Genomic DNA, 20,690 nt, shown 5'->3' with positions numbered 1-20,690 from the left:
GCCTTGAAGTGCATGTCTGGCATCTTAAACTTAGGGCCTTTCAACTTAGCATCAGGACATTCCAGATCAACATCAGGAACCTCCACATCTACACTGGGACCTTTGATATCAACTTGCGGACCTCTGAGATCACCTTCTAGTTCTGGCACAGAAGCATCTATCTCTCCTTTCAGTTTGGGTCCCTTCAAATTCAAGTCCACATCTGGCATGGATATCTTGGAAGATTTGATGTTCAACTTAGGCATCTTAAATTTAGAGCCTTTTAATTTTCCTTCTGGTCCCTCAATATCCAAATCAGGAGCATCAATGTCCACTTTGGGGCCAGAAACATTAATGTCAGCCTTTGGCAAGTTCACATCCACTTCTGGGCCCTCTCCTTTGAAGCCCGGCATGCTGAACTTGGGCATTTTCACTTTGGGCATCTTCAGGTGCCAGTCTGGGCCATGAACATCCACATCTGGCACATCGACATCCACTTTGGGTCCTTTAACGTCAACATCTGGGACTTTCATTTCACCTTCTATCTTGGGCACAGACACATCCATATCCCCTTTGACTTTGGGTCCTTTCAAGTGTAAGTCTACATCAGGCATGGAGATCTTGGGGGCTTTGAAATGCATCTCAGGCATCTTAAACTTGGGGCCTTTCACCTTTCCTTCTGGACATTCAATATCAATATCACCAACATCTACATCCATCTTAGGAGCTTTCACATCAATTTCAGGACCCTTCAAGTTTCCTTCCACTTTGGGAAGGGAAACATCTACATCAGTTTTTAGTTTAGGGGCTTTCAGATTTAGTCCAACATCAGGCATAGAGATTTTGTGTGTCTGTATATTCATGCTTGGCATCTTGAACTTGGGACCCTTTAGTTTTCCCTCTGGACCTTCAATATTCACATCTGGAGCATCAATGTCTACCTTGGGTCCAGAGACATCAATGTCAGCCTTTGGTAGTTTCACATCCACCTCTGGGCCCTCTCCTTTGAAGCCAGGCATGCTGAACTTGGGCATTTTCACTTTGGGCATCTTCAGGTGCCAGTCTGGGCCATGAACTCCCACATCTGGTGCATTAATGTCCACCTTAGGACCTTTGATGTCAACATCAGGAGCTTTTATCTCTCCTTCTACTTTTGGAACTGCAACATCATAATCTCCTTTCATTTTAGGACCTTTCAAATGCAAACCAACATCTGGCATAGATATCTTCTGAGGCTTTATATTCATTTCTGGCATCTTAAATTTAGGACCTTTCAGTTTTGCATTTGGACCTTCAATATTCACATCTGGAACTTCAACGTCCACCTTGGGTCCTGCGACATCAATGTCAGCCTTGGGCAGGTTCACATCCACTTCTGGGCCCTCTCCTTTGAAACCAGGCATGCTGAACTTGGGCATTTTCATTTTGGGCATTTTCAGGTGCCAGTCTGGGCCATGAGCATCAACATCTGGAGCACTGATGTCAACTTTGGGCCCTTTAATGTCAACATCTGGCACTTTTATTTCACCTTCTACATCAGGCAAAGTCACATCCACATCTCCCTTTAGTTTCGGCCCCTTAAGATTCAGGTTCGCATCAGGCGTGGAGATCTTGGGGGCCCTGAAGTGCATCTCAGGCATCTTAAACTTGGGACTCTTTAGCTTCCCTTCTGGTCCCTCAAGGCTCACATCTGGGGCTTCAATGTCAACCTTGGGTCCAGAGATGTCGATGTCAGCTTTGGGCAGGTTCACATCCACTTCTGGACCCTCTGCTTTGAAGCCGGGCACGCTGAACTTTGGCATTTTCATCTTGGGCATTTTCAAGTTCCAGTCTGGGCCATGAACGTCCACATCTGGGACATCAACGTCCACTTTGGGGCCTTTGATGTCCACATCTGGCACTTTCATTTCACCTTCTATCTTGGGCACAGACACATCCATATCCCCTTTGACTTTGGGGCCTTTCAGGTGTAAGTCTACATCAGGCGTGGAGATCTTGGGAGTCTTGAAGTGCATCTCAGGCATCTTAAACTTGGGACCCTTCAGCTTTCCTTCTGGTCCCTCAAGGCTCACATCTGGGGCTTCAATGCCAACCTTGGGTCCAGTGACGTCAATGTCAGCTTTAGGCAGGTTCACGTCCACATCTGGGCCCTCACCTTTGAAGCTGGGCATGCTGAATTTAGGCATTTTCATCTTGGGCATTTTTAGGCTCCAGTCTGGACCTTGAACTTCCACATCTGGTGCCTTAATATCTACCTTAGGGCCTTTCATGTCCACATCTGGAACTTTCATCTCACCTTCTATCTTTGGTGCAGACACATCTAGATCTCCTTTCATTTTGGGTCCTTTGAGATCCAGGTCAACATCTGGCAGAGTCATCTTAGGAGCTTTGAAGTGCATCTCAGGCATCTTAAACTTGGGACCTTTCAGCTTCCCTTCTGGTCCTTCAAGACTCAGATCTGGAGCACTAATATCTACCTTAGGTGCAGAAATGTCCACATCGGCCTTGGGCAAGTTCACATCCAATTCTGGGCCCTCTCCTTTGAGGCTAGGCATGGTAAATTTAGGCATTTTCATCTTGGGCATCTTTAGGTTCCAATCAGGACCATGCACTTCAACATCTGGGGCACTGACGTCCACTTTTGGCCCTGTCAGGTCCCCTTCCAGCTTTGGCAGTGTAACATCATATTCTCCCTTTACCTTGGGCCCTTTCATATGTAAATCCATATCAGGCGTGGAGATCTTTGGGGCCTTGATATTCATCTCAGGCATCTTAAACTTGGGACCCTTCAGCTTTCCTTCAGGTCCTTCAATACTCACATCTGGAACTTCAACATCCACCTTGGGTCCTGAGATGTCGATGTCAGCTTTGGGCAGGTTCACATCCACTTCTGGGCCCTCTCCTTTGAAGCCTGGCATGCCGAACTTGGGCATTTTCACTTTGGGCATCTTCAGGTGCCAGTCTGGGCCATGAACATCCACATCTGGGGCATCAATGTCCATTTTAGCACTTTTAAGTTCAACATCAGGAACTTTAATCTCACCTTCAACCTTTGGCACTGTGACATCATATTCTCCTCTTGCTCCAGGGCCTTTCAAATCTAAGTCCACATCTGGTAATGAGATCTTTGGGGCTTTGAGATTCATCTCAGGCATCTTAAACTTGGGTCCTTTCAATTTCCCTGCTGGTCCCTCAATGCTCACATCTGGAGCACTAACATCTACCTTGGGCCCAGAAATATCCACAGCAGGCTTGGGCAGGTTCACATCCACTTCTGGGCCTTCTGCTGTGAACCCTGGCACACTGAATTTGGGCATTTTCATTTTGGGCATCTTCAGGTGCCAGTCTGGGCCATGAACGTCCACATCTGGGGCATCAATGTCCATTTGGGGGCCTTTCAGTTCTCCTTCAAGTTTTGGTACTGTTATATCACACTCTCCTTTTACCTTTGTGCCTTTAACGTGCAAATCTACATCAGGCATGGAGATCTTTGGTGTCTTCACACTCACTTCAGGCAGCTTAATATCAGAGCCTTTAAGTTTGCTCCCCAGGTCCCCTATGTTGACATCTGGGGCTTCCACGTTGACCTTGGGCCCTGAAATACTGATATCTCCTTTGGGTAGACTCATGTCTACCTCTGGGCCTTCTCCTCTGACTCCTGGAGTGCTGAACTTGGGCATTTTCATCTTGGGCATTTGCAGGTTCCATTCTGGGCTATGAACATTCACATCGGGGGCACTGACATCCACTTTGGGGCCTTTGACGTCAACCTCAGGGACTCTGACTTTCCCTTCTACTTCTGGGACTGTGACATCCACACCCCCTTTCAGTTTAGGTGCAGCCACACTTATGTCTACGTCTGCCATCGAGATCTTGCAGGTTCCTGTTTTCCCAGAAGGCCCACTGAGCTTGGGGCCTGTCAGGGTCCCCTCTAGGCTGGGTGTCTCGATGTCCACTTTGGAGCCTTTAATTGCCACCTGAGGGCCTTTAACATCACCTTGCACCCCAGGAGCAGAAACCTGAATATCTCCTTTCAGTTTAGGGGACCCAAGGCTCAGATCCACATCCTGCATGGAGATTTTAGGTCTCTGAATAACCATTTCAGGACTCTTGACTTTAGTACCCTTCACCTTCCCTTCCAGCCCCCCAGGAGCAACCTCAGGCAGCCTGATGTCTCCAGAGATCCCTGGAAGAGTCACTTCACCTGTGGGCAGTGTCACATCAATGCCAGCTCCCTCTCCCTTAGAACCTGATGCAGAGAATTTGGGGACGTTCATCTTGGGTAAATTCAGTTTGCCTCCAGGCCCATGGATATCAACGTCAGGGGCTCGAACTTCCACACTGGGGCCAAGGACGCTGCCCTCGATTTTGGGAGCAGAGATGTCCACCCCTACGCTCCCCTGTGGCTTGGCACCTTTCAGGCCTAGGTCACCCTCAAGTGATGGCCCAGTGATCTGGGGGCCCTTCAGCTTCCCCTCAATGCCCTCAACATTGAGAGAGGGGGCACTGACTTCTAGCTGAGGAGCCTGGATGTTCCCGCCAATGGCCAAGCCTGGCTTGCTGTCCTTGTGCCCCACAGAGAATTCAGGTGCAGAAACACTCAACCCTGGTGCCTGACCCTCAACAGGTCCTGTTGAGACACCAAATTTTGGCATCTTCATGGTAGGAATTTTAATTTTCCCATTACTGCCACTCTCAAGAGAGGAGCCCTGCACCTCTACTGCCCCACCCCCTAGAGAAGATGAAATGTCCACTCCTGGAACTTGGACCCCTCCTTTGCCACCCAAGTCAAAGCCCTTTGCACTGACACTGACGCCCGGGCTTCCCACCTTTATCCCAGGCACGGTGACCTGGAGCTTCGAGTGGCCAGCACCTTGGAGCTCTGGTCCCGAAGCGGAAATGGACCCTGCTCGGATGTCCACAGCAGAGCCTGTGGTTGGCGACACTGCCCCCGAGCCCGAGGGCAATCTGATCACTGTCTTCCCAGGCTGGGTGTCCACACCCACGGTGGAGATTTCCGTCAGTTCGTGCCTTGGAATCTTGATCTTGAACTCAGGGCTGCTGATGTCGATGTCCTTGGCTCCTTCCCGACCTGTGACATCCACAGTGTAGGCCGTGACTCTTCTAGTCACTGTGATGGTGCGGCTCTGGGTCTCCCCAGGATCTCCTTCCACTCCATCCTCCGACTTCAGCCGAGGCTTGATCTTCGTGGTGTAGATGCGCTGGTACTCCTCATCATCCCCGCTCTGCAGAAAGACATGCCCGGCAGAGGTTGCAGCAGAGTCTGCCTGAGTCACAGACGCCTGGCCACAGCCCAGCCGACAACATGGTTGCCTATTGCCCATGGAAGCCGGGACCATATCAGAGGTCCATGGAGCCTCGTGGGGCAGAGCACAGCGGCTGAAGAAAGGGGCTGACAGCCACATGCCAGGAGGAAAACAGAAACTATTTGGGGAAATTCGAGGAACAAAGCGAAAGCCATGGGGAAAGCGGGGTGTAGACTCCTGGACTGTGTGGTCTGAGAGAGGGAATAACAATCAATCCTAGATTCAGATTAGCCTGTCCAGTCTCAGGGACACCTCCAGGTGACCAGCTCTGTGCTGACCTGACCCTTTGGCTCTCAACTCTCAACTCACTGGCTTGTTTGTTTAATCGGGAGGGATTTCTCCCAGGGACCTTCGGAAAGCACTGTTGAGTCTAAGCCTTTGTTGAGACTGGCGGCGCCTGGGTTAACACTTTCACTTTGGGGACCCATTATTTGTTAAATAAACAAGCCATCAGAAGGAGCAGAGAAACATCCCTCAGGCACTTTTCTGCCCAGCCTCTGACTCATAGATGAATCCAGGCCTCTGGAAGTAGAAAAATGGTGTCTGTGAGGCAGAGCTGGGCACCTGTGAAATCATTTCGAAGATTCTTACAAAGCAGCTGACCTTCCTCCTGGCATCTAGGACCAGATAGCATGAGTCAGTTCCCACGCTGGGTACTCTGAAGAGACTGAGGGAAGACTTTTAGGGGCAGCATCCGCCACATGCCACACGTGAATAGGAACAAACAGATTGGCTCAACGGAGGGTGCAGAGGGGTGACAGTAGGAGAAGGAATGACAACAGAGATCCAGCAGGCAGACAGAGGCTCAGGAAGTGGGCCAGCAGGTCGGTGCGGCCAAGGGGAGCTCAGAGCGCAGATGGGCCAGTGAGGCACTCACCAGAACCACTTCGGAGCTGCGGGAGGTGAAGACTTCGTGAGTCCAGGTCTGGCCAGGCTCAGGGGAGCGGTCCCCCTTGCGGTGCAGCTTCAGGCCCACAGTGTGGTGCCCCATGGTGTTCAGCAGCTGGGTCACCTCACCCGACTGCAGGTTGTCAAAGTAGATGGTGGCACCCACAATCTGGTCCCCTGAGCAGGGAGGAGCAAGAAGTGGGTAAGACACTCAGGGTCTCAGGGAAACAACACACAACCACTCAGTGTTGGACACTTGAACTGACTTGTATTCAGTGTGTGTCATGACCACCCTGTAAGGCTGGTGTGATAATACCCATTGTATAGATGAGGAAACTGAGGCTTAGAGAGGCCTATTAATTTGCCCAAAACTCGTGAGTGGTGGCGTCAGAACTAAGGACTACATCTCCACCATCCCACATGACTGCCTCTCCCGAGGACCACAACCAAGGGACACAGAGTGGGCAGGGGAGGGCAGGGCGTGGGTCCTGACCATCCTGATGCAGCCAGGACTGGGCCCTCCACAGCCACTTGCCCACTTCTGCCTGCCCCCTGCCCTTCCCTCCACCACCCACGCCCACCCCAACCCAGCACCCAGCCCTCGCCCTGAGGTGACTCACCCTCCTTGACCACCCCAGTGCGGGCCGCAGGGGAGTTCTGCATCACCTCCTGCACAAAGACGCCATCGTCCCTCTGGGCAATGGTCAGCCCATGGGAGCCGCTGCCCTGCCAGTTGGGCAGCAGCAGCTCCCGGGTCGTCTCCTCTTCCTTCTCCATCTGGAATGAGGTAAGGAAATGGAGCTCAGGACAGTAGGGGCATGAAGGCATAAAGAGATGAGAAAGCCAGGGATCTCTGGTGCCTTCAACTCTCGGGGAGTGGAGCATTGTCTCAAGATATCTGCTTCCGCAGTGGAAGCCTCTCAAGGCACAGTGGAGAGGACAGAAAGTGGACAGTGGATGCAACCAGCCTTGGAGGAACCAGCCGCTCATCCCTTCCACCCAGGGCCCTGCCTCCCGATGCCACACAGGGTCTCCACCCTCCCCATCCCATCACCTCCACCTCTCTCCTCACCCTCCCTCCCACTGACCTTCTGCAGGACTCAATTCAGGAGCAAATGCCTTGCCAGGAGCCCGCCCCTCCTTCCTCTCCTCTCTTCAGTCTTTCTCCTCGGGAATCTCCGTCACACAGCCTAAGGAAAAGTTCACAGTGATGCTTGCACTCAACAATCAGCTTGCTTGGAACCCCAACCAGCTGCCACGCAAGGGACAGCTGGATGTCCTGTTCCCCAGGCCAGATCGATGCCCTGACCCCTACTACTGTCATCAATTCCATTCATACATGACTTTCCAGCCTAGGGTCGCAGAAGAGGGGTTTAGAGGAGGCCAGACTCAGATTCAAATCCTGGTTCCCCATCCTCCCAGCTGGGTGACCCTGGCCAAGTCACGTAACTTCTCTGAAGCTCCATTTTCTCATCATGAAAATGGAGACAATAAAGGATCTCCGTGAGGACAGAAGAAGAGAGGGACAGAGCATGTGTGAAAAGCTCTGGGGCACAGGAACCTCACAACAAACACATTCTCATTAGGTTCTTTATAACAGCTTCAGGAGGGAGATGTTACTGTCCCTATTTTACAGATGGAGAGACTGAGATTCAGAGACGCCAGTTTGCCCGGGGTCCACAATAAGGGAGCAACTATGCTCAAGCTCTGAGTATGTGGCTCTTTTCCCCTACACCGTATCAGAGGATGGACACTCCTCAGGGTGTCTCCAGCACTGGGGGTAACTGGCAGGCCTGAAAGCAGGGATGCTGGTGTCCTCCCTCCCCCAGCGACAAGAGTGACTCTGTCTGTCTAACTCAGTCTCAGGACGAGGGGGACCCTCACCAGCTGGGACTCCAGGAGGCCTGCCACAGGCAGCGGCTAAACAGAGGAAGCCCCGGTGCCCCCCAGGCACAGGCCCAAGCCCGAGAGGTGAGAGTACAGCTGACCTGCCTCAGGGACCTGGTGAGTCAGGGCCCATCTGCCAGCCCACCCTGGGCCCTGAGCCAGGCCCCCATAGGTGCAGGCACTTGGGAGCAAAGATGCCCTCCAGCCACAGGATGAGCTGTCAGCTCCAGAGGCACCCTGGGAAGACACCAGGCAGGACTCTGGATATGGCCACGGCCTACAGCCACCCACACAAAATGGCGGCGGCAGCGTCATCCAGAAGCACGTCTGTGAAACAGTGTGGGGGAGGCCATAAATCGTGAAGAATTTCCCCAAAGCCCCGCCCTACAGCTGTTTGCATCCACAAATTAGTCAACCAATGGATAAACACATGCCTACTGATCACCTCCCATTTGTCCAACATTGTACCGGACCCTGCAGAGCAAACCCATGAGGGACGGTTGCAGCTCAGCCCAGCTCTGAATTCTACGCTGCATTCAATTGTTGCCTAACTTCTCTCATGCACCTTCCAAACATTTATTGAATGCACTCCATGTGCCGGATGTGGAGATTTAAAAGACTTAGTTCCTGTCCAGGATATAAATTATGAGCAAGGTGCTCTGGGCATGAACAATTCAGCCTCAGAATGTTCCAGGAGGCTTCTGGAGGGAATGAAAGATAAATGGGGTCTTGAAGGCGCTAGATTTTGCCTCTGAGGACAAGACCGTGTCTCTTGGAAATTCACGGGCACTTAGCAGTTCCAATGGCAGGCAGATAACGACACAAATGAAGACAGCCACAGAGACCCCCCCCCCCCAGTCTCCCCACCACCTGAACTCACACACGGTATTTACAATGTGCCTCCTCGTCAGCACAGGTGCTGGTTAGGAGCCCAGGAGAGCTGCTGACGGGTGAGCCGCCTGTTGGCACAGGTGTGAGCTGGGGAAAACACCTCCCTTCCCGACAGGCCGGGGAGCAGCTACAGGAAGTCATGCTGACCCTTCCCGATGGGAAACAATAAAGCTGGAACTTGAACGAGACCTTCCCCCAGCATCCAGCACGGAGCAGCCAGGCCCGCAGACCAGGAGCCAGGCAGGGCAGAGAAGGAAAAAGGCTTCCAGCCCGATGGCTTCCCCAATCTCTGAAGCCACCAATCGCCCCAGCACCTCTCTTCCTCCTTGAGCAGGGCCCCTTTTCTCCGCCCTGCATCCTGGGGCTGAGCCAGCTCACCCTCGCCCACATCTCGGCCCCACCCTCCCTCCTTCCCCAATGAGTCACCGCAGATGCAACAGCTCCAGACACGTAAAGGATCACGCCTGAAACCAATCGACAAAGTGCTTGGTGGGCCAGACCCCCAGGTGTCAGAGGGGCTGGGGCTCCAGTGGCGACAGCAGTCAGTTTCCATGCCAGCACCTCAGGACGAAGCCCCAGGCCAGGAGTCCCCCAGGAGCACAGCGTGGAGGCTCAGGAGGGACCTGCTGCATGCTTCGACCCAGGCAACTAATGAGGGGAGAAGGCCATCCTGAGATGAGAAGGGTCCACAGCCTGTGAGAGCAGTAGCCGTTGGACCCGAGGCTGCAGGTTCACCCTGGCAGGGCACCCGCTGGCTTCTCAGCCGGACAGGGTGCCAACCACCCCGCCTGCTCTGCCTCGGGCCTCACCTCCTGACACAGCCAGAAAAGATTCCCCTCTTCTCTGATCTGATCTGGGCCATTCAGGTGGCCGACATGGGGGTACTGGTGGGGGATTCGAGGCCACAGTGGCAGAGGCCTGTTTTCTGCACTTGGATCCCAGCCCTCAGTCTCTCCCACCCCTGGAGCCTGAACAAGCCCAGATGGTCCTTCCTTCTCCTCCCACACAAGTCAGGTGAAGCCAGGCTTCCTGGGGGCTGAGGGTTCTCCCCTGCAGCCACCCAAAGTAGGGTCTTTGGAGCTTTGGGAAATTCTGCCCATCCAGCCAAGGGTCATAAGCCTTTGGAGCCGGAAGATACCTCTGAGCCATGCCATCCAACATGGTAGCCACATGTGGCTATTTAAACTTAAATTAATTAAATTACATTAAAATTTTAGTTCACTGGTTGCAGTAACCAGATTTCAAGAGCTTAACAGCCACATATGACTCCTCTATTATGCAGATACAGAACATTTCCACCACTGCAGAACGTTCCATGGGAAGCACTGCCTGTTATTTAGAGATGGGGAAAGTGAGGTCCAGAAAGGGGAGACTGGGAGGATGCTGGGGTCCCCCAACCAGGTCTGCTAGCTCCCCGCCTGTGCTCCACCTGACCCTGGCTCACAGTATCCTTCGTAATGGGAAGGGCTGGAGTAGAGACCCTCTAAGGCGGAGGGCAGAAAAGGAGCAAGACGGTGAGGCCACTCCAGCTACAAGGCTGAGAGGAGGCACGTCTGAGTGGGCAGGGACAGACCGCAATTCAGGCCAGAAGTAGCGAGAGAGGAACGAGCCTGTCCTGTCAACTCAAAAGCAGAAAGAGGACGTGCCCTCCAACCACAAAGAGGAGGCACCGATGCCACCTATGCGGATTGGGGACAACACCAGAGCAGATCCAAGAAGCCGACTCCTTGCCCTGGGCAGACAGTCTCCGCCGAGTATGACCTCCAGAGCAGCATCCTTCCTCCACTGCCCCCACGGAACACAGCCCCTTCCTCCCAAGCGCCAGTATGAAGTGAGCCAGGGAGGGGGCCCGGCATAATTGCTGCAGCAGCCAAAGACAGCCTTGCAGCCTGCGTCAGTGTCAAGATGACAGAAACTGATACACACACTCTGGGCTTCAATGCCTCCATGCACCAAACCTCAGGACAAGATACACATCAGAGGGGCACAAGGTTGAGCCAGCAGAGGTGGGATACAGGAGGTGACACTCCAAGAGACAGAAGCACTCCCACCCCATGGTGGGGAAGACAGCAACAGCAAAGAACCTTTCCACGAAGCACAGTGGCACTATCCACCATATACACAGGCCGGGGAGAAGCAGCCCCCATGCCCAGAAGAATGAAATGACTCATGCCCAGAGCTAGAGAGCTCCACCAGAGGGAAGCCCGTATAACCAGGACGTATAACCAGGATGAGGGCCTGGGATATTCAAAGAAAAGGGAGACACACCCAGAAGGGCAATCCACTCTCATAAACACTCGCCAGGCGGCAAAGAGGAAGAGACAGCTCTACACTGAAAGAAAACAGCCAACAGGTTGAGAGAAAGAGAATTTTGCAGAGGTCCTATTGTGTGCCAGGTATTGAGCTGTGGTTCCATGCCCGGGGGTCTCATTCGATCCCCAAACAATCCTATGTGAGTAAGAATTAATATCCTTGGGGCTGGCCCAGTGACGTAGTGGTTAAGTTTGCGCACTCCACTTTGGCGGCCTGGGGTTCACGGGTTTGGACCCGGGGCTTGGACACAGCACCGCTCGTCAAGCCATGCTGTGGCGGCATCCCACATAAAATAGAGGAAGATTGGGGCTGGCCCGGTGGCACAGCGGTTAAGTTTGCACATTCCGCTTCAGTGGCCCGGGGTTTGCCGGTTCGGATCCTGGGTGCAGACATGGCACTGCTTGGCAAGCCATGCTGTGGTAGGTGTCCCACATATAAAGTAGAGGAAGATGGGCATGGATGTTAGTTCAGGGCCAGTCTTCCTCAGCAAAAAAAAAAAAAAAAAAAGAGGCGGATTGGTGGCAGATGTTAGCTCAGGGCTAATCTTCCTCAAAAAAAAAAAGAGGAAGATCGCCACAGATGTTAGCTCAGTGACAATCTTCCTCAAGGAAAAAGAGGAAGACTGGTAACAGATGTTGGCTCAGAGCCAATCTTCCTCACTCCTCTCTGCCCCCTCAAAAAAGAATTAATATCCTTATTTTAGAGATGCAGAAACAGGCCCCAGAGGTAAGATGATTTGCCCAAGTTTGACTCCAAGGCCAAGAGTCTTTACCCAGGTTGAGGGACAAAGGCACAAATAAATACACACAGGATGAGAAACCACAGAGAAAGATGCACAAAGGAGATACACAGAAGAGACAGACCTATACTGGAGGAGGGTAGAGTGAGAGCCAGAGAGACACACCCACAGGAAGATGGAGAGGCCTCCATGCACATCTAGAGGGAGAAGGACGCCTCGGGGAGAGGGACAGAAACACAGAGGAAGGGAGGCAGTGAGATTTGGGTGGGGACCTGGAGACCCAGGGCATAGAAGGAGGCTCACTTTGGGAGCAGCAATGCCCACCAAGGGCCACAAGCACAGAAGGAGGGCAAGTGGCCACCAGCCTCCTTTGCCCACACACCAGCCTCATTCTGGTCCAGTCTGAGGACAGCAAACCCAGAACGGGCAGAGTCCAGGCATCCCAGAGCCCAGGGTCTGAAGGGCCTTTTGGTTCTGGGGCCCATCGATGACGTATCTCCAGGAGTCAGAAATCCTAAGCTACACAGATCCCAGCTCCCCTGTAGACTCTCTTGGGCCCCAGCAGGTGAAGGTTAAGAGAATTGTCCCCTTCCGGGGTTTGGTGGGCATCAGACCCACTCTAGAGACAGGCACTGGCAGGGCACGGCAAGTACTTCCACTCACTGGGAAATGGGGACAGCCACGCAGGCAGACCCTCGTCCCAAAGGAACAAGGAGAAACGCAGGGGCAGCATCTCTTCCAGGGCCTAAGCCTCCAACCAGACCTCCACATGGGCAGCTGCCAGCCCTCCGTCTGGAAAACAGCGTGCCCGCTTCTAACCGGAGCAGAACTGCGCAGTGATCTTAAGAATCCCAGCTGACATCAAGAACTTTATACTCAGCTGATTCTGGGCGGTACACCCCAGGGGAGCACTTTCAACTTGAATGGGACGTGTGTGTTGAGGGTGGAATTATCAGAATTAGACAAACAAGCTGCAAGATAGGGGCAATATGGGCAGTGAAGAGACATATGGAGAGACACACAAGGACGCACACAGAAGGCATGCGCATGGAGACGCTCGTCAGCCCCATTCCCCACTCTTCACGGCCCAGAGCAGGCCCACACTCCCTGCCTTCACCAGCACACAACTGACACCTGTCCAGGCAGCCCCAGGCCCTGCCCATCACGGAGCAGAGTCTGTGCCTCCCTCTACCTGCATGCACCTGTCTCTCTTACTCCCTTGCTACCTGAACCACTGGCCCAGCCCACAACCTCCACCAAGAGGAAGTTTTCCCGGCCTCATCACTCCAGCCCTCCCCTCCCCTTCAGCCCTTTACCCCTCACCCCCCACCATCAAGCTGGAGTTCTCTGTACCTCGACTGCCAGGGCAGCCCCAGCCCCACCCCAGCCAGCCAGCTGCTTTCTACCCTCCTCCTTGACACCTTTCTCCACCCCTCTCCCCAGGGAGCTTCTGATGCGCCCCCCCCACCTCCCGCGCCCAGCTTCAAGTTCTCACTTCTAGCAGGCAGGGAGAGTCCCTCTTCCTCCCCCATCCAAGAGAGACTCTCTCTCCTCCTTGTGACAGGGGACTGGGGGCAGCATTACATTCTGCAATGGGAAGTCCCCACACCTGGCCTTTATCCACGACCACAGGGAGTCACACACCAACTCTGAGGGTGGCACCCTCCACGGGGAGGGGGGTGAAGAAGAGCAATGCTCTGTCTCGCCCTGGGGGTAGATTACAGCTTGGGAGCGGCCCGCCGTGGACCATGGCCCAGCTCTCCGCCCAGTGGCCAGGCCTCGCTAGTGCAGGGGTGTGGGGGCCAGGCACTTGGCTGGCTGCCAAAGAGCCGCCCCCCAGGCCAGCCAGGACACGAAGCCAGGATCAGCTCCAGGCACTTCCCCTTCCCCTAGAACCTCCGCTTCGGCCCCCGGGGACAGGGTAGGATGCCCCTCCCTGACCGCCGTGCGCAGAGCCTCGCTCAGCCTCTCTCAGCGGGGCCTGGCTCCCAGCGCTGTCCTCACCCTCCCGCCAGGCTCTAAATACAAACTTCAGGGCCCGGAACCTGTCCAGGGCCGAGAGACTTACTTCAGTCCTTACCTACAACCCCTGCAGCCCCCGGGAAACCTCCACCACCACGGCAGGGTCCCATTGCTGCCCCCTGCACTATAAGCCCCAGATGCAAGCAGAGCTAACACATCCAGGTCCACTGCAATGCGAGGACCACCATGCACGGTCAGAGGGACACCCTCTCACAGGTAGTAACACATACCTCACTGCTGGGACACTAGCGGCCACAGGGACCCAAGGTCACAGCGAAACAGGGACCCCTGGACCCAAGACCTCCTGCTACAGCAGCCCAGCTGTCCCCACTGGTGGGAACAGAGGGCAGTAGGGAGGAAGGGGGCGCCATCAAAACTTGCACACAAACATTCCTGCTGAGCCCTGCGGTGGCCCCCCCACGTGGCCCCCTACACTTCCTCACCACACCCAGGGTTGCTCAGGAAGGCCTGCGAGCCCAGCGGGACGATCAGAGACCAGGGAAATAACAGCTCCCAGGAGCCTGGATGAAACCCATGGAGGACAAAGAGAGCAGATAGGCCCTAGACATGCGCCGCCACCACCACCGCCACTCAACTCAAACAGCACATTCTAAACCCTCTCGAGAGGCCACCTCCCTTCCTCATGTGCACATGCACGTGGTCAGCCCAGCTTCACGGAAAGACACTTGGGGTGTCTGGGAGCGGTGGCAGGGGGAGAGTTCCCATCAGGAGTCGGACTAGCTCTCCTGGTCTGCCTCTGTCCCCAGGCGGTTCCCAAGTTCTGAGGAAGGTGGTGACCACACCCCAGAGCCCCACACACCCCTCCACCCCCACAGCTTTGCCCCAACCCCTCAAACCAGCTCCTCAGGCTCTGAGTGGTGTGCTCTGCCAGGGCCAGCCAGCCAACTCCAAGTTGAGCCAAAGAATCCAGTCTGGCAGTGTCCGGACATCTCCACCCAGGGCCTCCCTGGGACTGAAGTGACCCGGGGACCCCTCAGCCCATTCCCTGCCTTTGACCAAAGCTGGCCTTCTGCCTCCACAGGTCTGCCACAGTTCACTCTCTCGTGTCCCTCCCTGAGCCCTAGACCTCCCCTGCACCAAGTCCTCAGCTCTAGGGGGTTAGCTCTTCAAGGAGCTGCCCAGACGAGGACCCCTGAATCGCTGCTGTGGGCCTCCACGTCAGCAGCACTAAGTCCGGCATGACCTATGTAGCTGCCTGTGTGTCCTTGTTCTCTGACCGATGTCGCTGCGTATAACCTCTTAAGGACAAGGCTTTACAGAGGGGCTCAGACACCCTCCAATCCCCCATCTCCAACCCCCCTAGAACCTGCGCCCTCTCTAGCCTAGCTCTTACAGTCCCTGGTCCTCTCCCACCCTCCCTCATCCCACAGCTCACAGCTCAGAGCAAGGAGGTACCCCTAAGCCTGGGTTTCTTTCTACTCCCATTGCAGGCTCTGCCTACCATGTGCCGGCCCAGCCCATCATCCCCGTGGACGGAGGAGGAAGCTTCCCCATTCAGCTTCAGAAAGGAAGTGAGTGCCACACCCTGCCCCAAGGATTTCCCTCTTGAGAGGCAGGGGAAGAGAGGGGAAATGGAAGCAAAATTTACTCCCCTCATTTAGACCCAACACAGGTATGGAGACCCTGAAATGCCTTCCCAGGCACCTTTAATCTCTCCCTCCCTCCCCCCAACTCCCCTGCCTTCACTGGTCACTACAGTCCCCAAGCATCATCGCTGTCTCCCACAAAATCAGCCCCACTCTGGTCATGTGCTAGGCTGTGGAAGGAAGGCCATGAGGTCCTTGCAATCGAGGCTGGATTCTAGCAGAGGAAACCGTTTCAGAACCAATTACGCGGAGCCCAGCATTGTGCTGGGGACGCAGAGGTAAATATCTGGGTCCCTTTTCCTCTGGAAACTCCAGGTCATTCTCTTAAGGACCTACTGCCACGGGAGGATTCCACCCAGCCTTCCCACAAACGACTGCACAAAGCAGGGCACTCAGCAGCGACTGCAGGCTTCCTGGGGGCACCACACCCCACCTCTCCGCAGCCACACCCTGTGAAAGGCGCGAGCACACACTAGCGCACAATTCTCCGTGGCCACATTGCGCAGAGGCGCCAAAGCCATCTCCCACCTGGTGCTCCGACCGGCTAAGGCTGTGAGATGCCCCATCTGCCCACTCCGCTCCCCTCCCACGCAAGGGGCACAGCCAGCCCTGCTCAGACCCCACATGTCTCTCGTGGCCGGCACCGCCAAGAGGCTGCGCGCCCACATCCCGGGCTCTGGCCTTGCAGGGGGCGCCCAGCCCAGCCAGGGGCGGGCCAGGCGCTCACACACTGCACACCCTCTCCCTGCATGGGAAAGCCTTACATAACACAGTTCTCCGAACACACCCTAAGCACACTGCCTTTCCAACTCCTCTGCAGGACCTCGCCCCCCGGCCCTCTCTCCTGGAGCGCACAGCTTGAGTGGAGGGCTCCAAAGAGGGCAGCTAAGCCCTCCTCCTACGCCGAGCCCGGCTCCTGCCCCCACCTCCCACACACAGCCCCTTCCCCCACCTCCCCTTTGCCCCTCACCACTCCTCCCCGAGTTCTGGTTTGAATTAGTCACCGGCTCCAACCACCACATTCCTCAGGCTGCTGGCGCCAAGCCAGGCGCTGGGGCGGGGGCCATCCCGCCCGGACGGGTTTGGGAGTGGGGTAGGGGAGAGAGCGCCGCCTCTAGAGGGGAAGGGGCGGTCCCGAGGGCTGGGCCACTGCAGAGCCCCCTCCCCGCCCACCCCACTGCAGGAATCTCCCTAATTATGTCCCCCCACCCCCACTCCCACCCGCCCCGCAGGGAGGCGCGCTGCAAACTTCCAGGCTCTGCAGACCCAGAGGAAGAAGGGAGTTTTCTGGAGCAGGGAAAACGGAGGGGCAAGACTAGGGCGGGGCAGCTGGAGGGGGGCCGAGGGGAGCCGCCAGGAGCCAGAAAGGGAGAGGCTGGTGGTACAGAACTGGGTGGGGCCGGGAGGACTCTGGACGCGAAGTTCAGGGCGGAGGTGTGGGGAACCGGGAGGGACAGCGGAGGGGGCGCGCGGCGCGGGGACGCAGGGGCGCCGGGAGGGGCAGAGGGGCCGCGGCCACGATCTCAGAAACTTCTCCAGTAAACATGAAATAGGAACGGAGCACTGCGCTGAGCCACCGCCCCATGGAGAAAGAGGGAGTGGGACAGGGGCCCCCAGGAGACACCAGGCCAGGAATGGGACGCCCTGCCGTGCAGTAGGGCCAACAGTCAGCCCTCGAGAGAAATATGGACTGGGGCTAAGCACACTTCGGAGCGATTTTCCAACTTTGCCCAACTTGCGCCCCAACTCCGGAGGCAGAGCTTGGCTCCGAGGGCGCGACGCGTCGCCTCCCCGCGCGGCCCTGGGCTGCCCAGCTTGCTCCAAACTGTTCGAATCCTCACAGTGACACCCACCCAAAGCGCCTCGCCCAACCCTTGCAACCCACCTCCCCTCTCCCGTGCTCGGCGTCCTGTTCCCCGATCGCGCCAAGGTGCGCCCGGCGCCCCTACCTGCGCGCTCAGCCCCAGGGCACAGCCATATCCCGCACGGGGCCCGAGGTCGCGGTGCTGCGGCTGTTGCAGGCGGCGAGCCCCGCTCGGGGCGGGTCCGGCAGGGCGGGCGGTGCAGTCCCCGCGGCAGAGCTGCTCCGAGTGGCCGGGCCCCCGCGCGCGGAGGCGGCTCTTGTAACTCCGGCTCGGGCGGGCGGGTCTGCCCCGAGCTGTGGGGAGAGGGCGGGGCCGGGCGGGGCCGGAGTAGGGCTGGGACGAGCTAGCAAGGCCGACCCTGGAGGGCCCGGGGAGCGGGTTGCTGGTGGGGAGGGCCCTGTGGGACGTGGGGACCAGGAGGGCGCCGTGCTGCCAAAGTGCTTCTTTCCCCCTCCCCCTATCCACTGCCCCCTACTCTGGCCGGTGCCCAGATCTACTCCCTACGTATGCAGTGTGTTTCGTCGGCAAGAAACTCCTCGAAGCTCCCTGAGGCTTATCCTCACAGCTGAAACCAAGAATCCGCCCATTTTGCAGGAAGGACCAACGGGTTCAGAGAGCGGTTGGGGGGCTTGGGTAGTTCAGCCGCGACCTCCAGCCTGACGCAGACCTTTTGAGTTTTTCCCTCAACACTAGAACTTCAAATCCTACCAGGCAACTACACGTCAAATCCCAGGCCGTCTCCTCGCTTGGTTTCCAAGCTCCATGCAACCGCGCGCGTTTCTGGCTTTCCCTCTTTCTGGGGGCCCCGCGCTCCACAGAACCAGCCTGGAGACGCTGGCCCCACCTCCCGGAGTCAGGGCCACCAGTGTCCCATGCACCACCGTGCTGCTCCGCCCGGCCGGGGCGGCAGCGCAGCAGTCAGGCCTGCAGCCCTTGGAGGAGCAGACCGGGGTGCTCACCTCCCTCTCCAGACTCCCTGAGGGAAGCCGGGGCTCCCGCTTTTCCTCTGCCTACCCATTTCTTCTCATATGCCCTGTCTGAACCCCTCCACCACCTCCCCACTTGCAGGACGCTGAGTTTCCAAATTTACAGCCATTTCCCACAGCCAGTTCTGACTACATGGAGATTTTATTAAACGCTTAATAATGGGGTTCAGGGGCCTTCTGGCTGCCCATCCCCATTCTCTTCTGTCCTGTGAATCGTCTTAGCCTGCCTCCTCGGTGGCCACCCACTGCCCACATCAAGCCAGTTCTCCTTCTCTCCCAAATGCTGGGGAAGGGAGACCCCAGGGCAGGGAACTGAGAAGACCTGGCCCCAGACAGGAGCACCCTCCTGGCTGCAAGATCATGAGTGGGCTGGGGCTGAGACCAGCAGTCCTGTCCTCTGAAATGGCAAACATGTTTACAGGCTAAAAATACCCAGCAGCCAACTCTGCTGCCAGCCCTGGGGGCTGTGTCCCAGGTCCAGTTACCCGCACAGGGTACAGGCTGTGGGGGAGGGAAGAGACAGCAAAAAGAGCCACGGACGTGCAGACACTCATACAATGGACACAGAAAGGTGGAGACACATGTGTAGACATTCAGACAGGCACAGACATGCAAAGACACATAGACAAAGCAGAGACTTGGGCACGAGCATTCTCCCTCTCTCTCTCTCTCTCTCTCTCACACACACACACACACACACACAAGTACCCAGATAGACACTCAAACCCACAGCAGAAGCAGTGCCACCACACGTATCACAAGCAGACAGTCGCAGACCCAGGCTTTCTGAAGAATCTCCCCTCCTCCATTTTGTTCTGCATCTCTTGCCCAGCACCTACCTTATCTAAAGAAAAAAAAAATCTCAACTTTTCAACTTTGGGATGCATTTAAAAGAAAAACCAAGAGCGAATTATTTCCTTTACCAACAACTTTTTAAATTTTATTTCCTTTTAAGTCACATTTATTCAGCTTTTGAAACATGAACCCAGAATACAGATCAACAGAATGGCCTGTGATCCTACAAGTCAGATACTCCTCAGTTGACATTCTGTAAGTAAAATCAATACCTCCAAATGGTGAAGAATGTAAACAAGACAGAAAGGCAGAAAAATAAACAGTAAACACCTCCTCCCCTGCCTCGTCCCTCTCCCCAAAGATACCTCCAACAGTTTACCAAAGGATTTTCAACTGTATAAAATGAATCATTTGGTTCCTTGAAAGTGCAGGTTTCCCCAGTGCATATTAAACTGGGAGTTGATTTACATCGAGGTTCTCAGAAAAAGCTATGATGTGACACAAGCCGCAAGACATAAGGTTTCTGCAAACCGAGCTATGGGAGTTTGGAGGGAGGAGCTGGGGCGGGAAAAAAAGAGCATAGAGGGTGTGGATGTTGTGTCCTCACCTCAGCGTGGGCTCCGTCAGCCCCCCAGAAAGAGCAGAGGCTAGTGGCCTGGGCTCAGAGCCAACTTATCTGCTGCTTTTGTTTGTTCTGGCCAACCTCTTGGTCAACAGGGAAGAAGGCGGGAGAGGCTGGGTTTGGGAGCAGCCAAAGAGCAGGGATTACTGCCAGGTCCTTCATTCAGGGGTAGGAGAGTCAAGATACCTGGTAGGGGCCATCCTGGGGACCGGCTTCTGCCCCATTCCAGGCTAGGAGGGTAGAGAAGGGGTAAGCTGACACTGCCTCCTAAAAAACCATGATCGTTCCTGCTGGAACCAAAGCCTAGGTCAGCCTCCTCAGCCCAGGGGAAGGGAATGTTTTCATGGTGTCATTGGAGACACACACTTTTAGAAATTTCCGTCAACCTTTCTCCTTCTGTCTGCTGCCATGGGCCCCCCACCCCTTACCCGCCAAAGCTCCCTTAATGGTGATGGTGTCTGACACCGCAGCAGGCTCTTTCATGGGTTAGCTCCTTTAATCTTCACGTGCTCTGGGAGGAGAGGGTTCGTGATTTACCTAAAGTCACACAACCCTCGGAAGCAGAAGTCAAAGCTCCCACTAGCATCGAAGCTCCATGAGAGCAGGGATTTTTTGTTCTCTGCTCAATGCCTAGTGCCTAGAGAAGGGGCTGGCACATAGCATCACTCAAGAACATTTTGTGGAATGAATGAATGAATGAACTACAGGTATAACTGGCCCCAACGCCCTTGTTCTTTTCACAACAGCATCCTGTACCCTACTCTTCCCA

General features: G+C 55.4%; 1 protein-coding gene across 1 annotated transcript in view; it reads right to left on the bottom strand.

Moving 5' to 3' along the window:
• The window catches only part of AHNAK (AHNAK nucleoprotein), a 24,024-nt gene extending 6,267 nt beyond the window's left edge, over positions 1-17,757 (bottom strand). Inside the window, exons 1-5 of the mRNA XM_046644131.1 lie at positions 17,603-17,757; positions 7,283-7,384; positions 6,815-6,971; positions 6,184-6,371; positions 9-5,225 (exon numbers count right to left, since the gene is read on the bottom strand). Coding sequence (XP_046500087.1) covers positions 9-5,225; positions 6,184-6,371; positions 6,815-6,971 — 5,562 coding nt within the window. The 5' untranslated portion in view covers positions 7,283-7,384; positions 17,603-17,757. The remainder of the gene's footprint in view (positions 1-8; positions 5,226-6,183; positions 6,372-6,814; positions 6,972-7,282; positions 7,385-17,602) is intronic.
• Between the last annotated feature and the right edge of the window lie 2,933 nt (positions 17,758-20,690).

This window comes from Equus quagga, chromosome 17 (genome assembly GCF_021613505.1).
Source record: "Equus quagga isolate Etosha38 chromosome 17, UCLA_HA_Equagga_1.0, whole genome shotgun sequence".
NCBI classification, from domain to species: domain Eukaryota; kingdom Metazoa; phylum Chordata; class Mammalia; order Perissodactyla; family Equidae; genus Equus; species Equus quagga.
The sequence above is the reverse complement of the archived record's forward strand: the minus strand, read 5'-3'. Positions and strand labels throughout refer to the sequence as shown.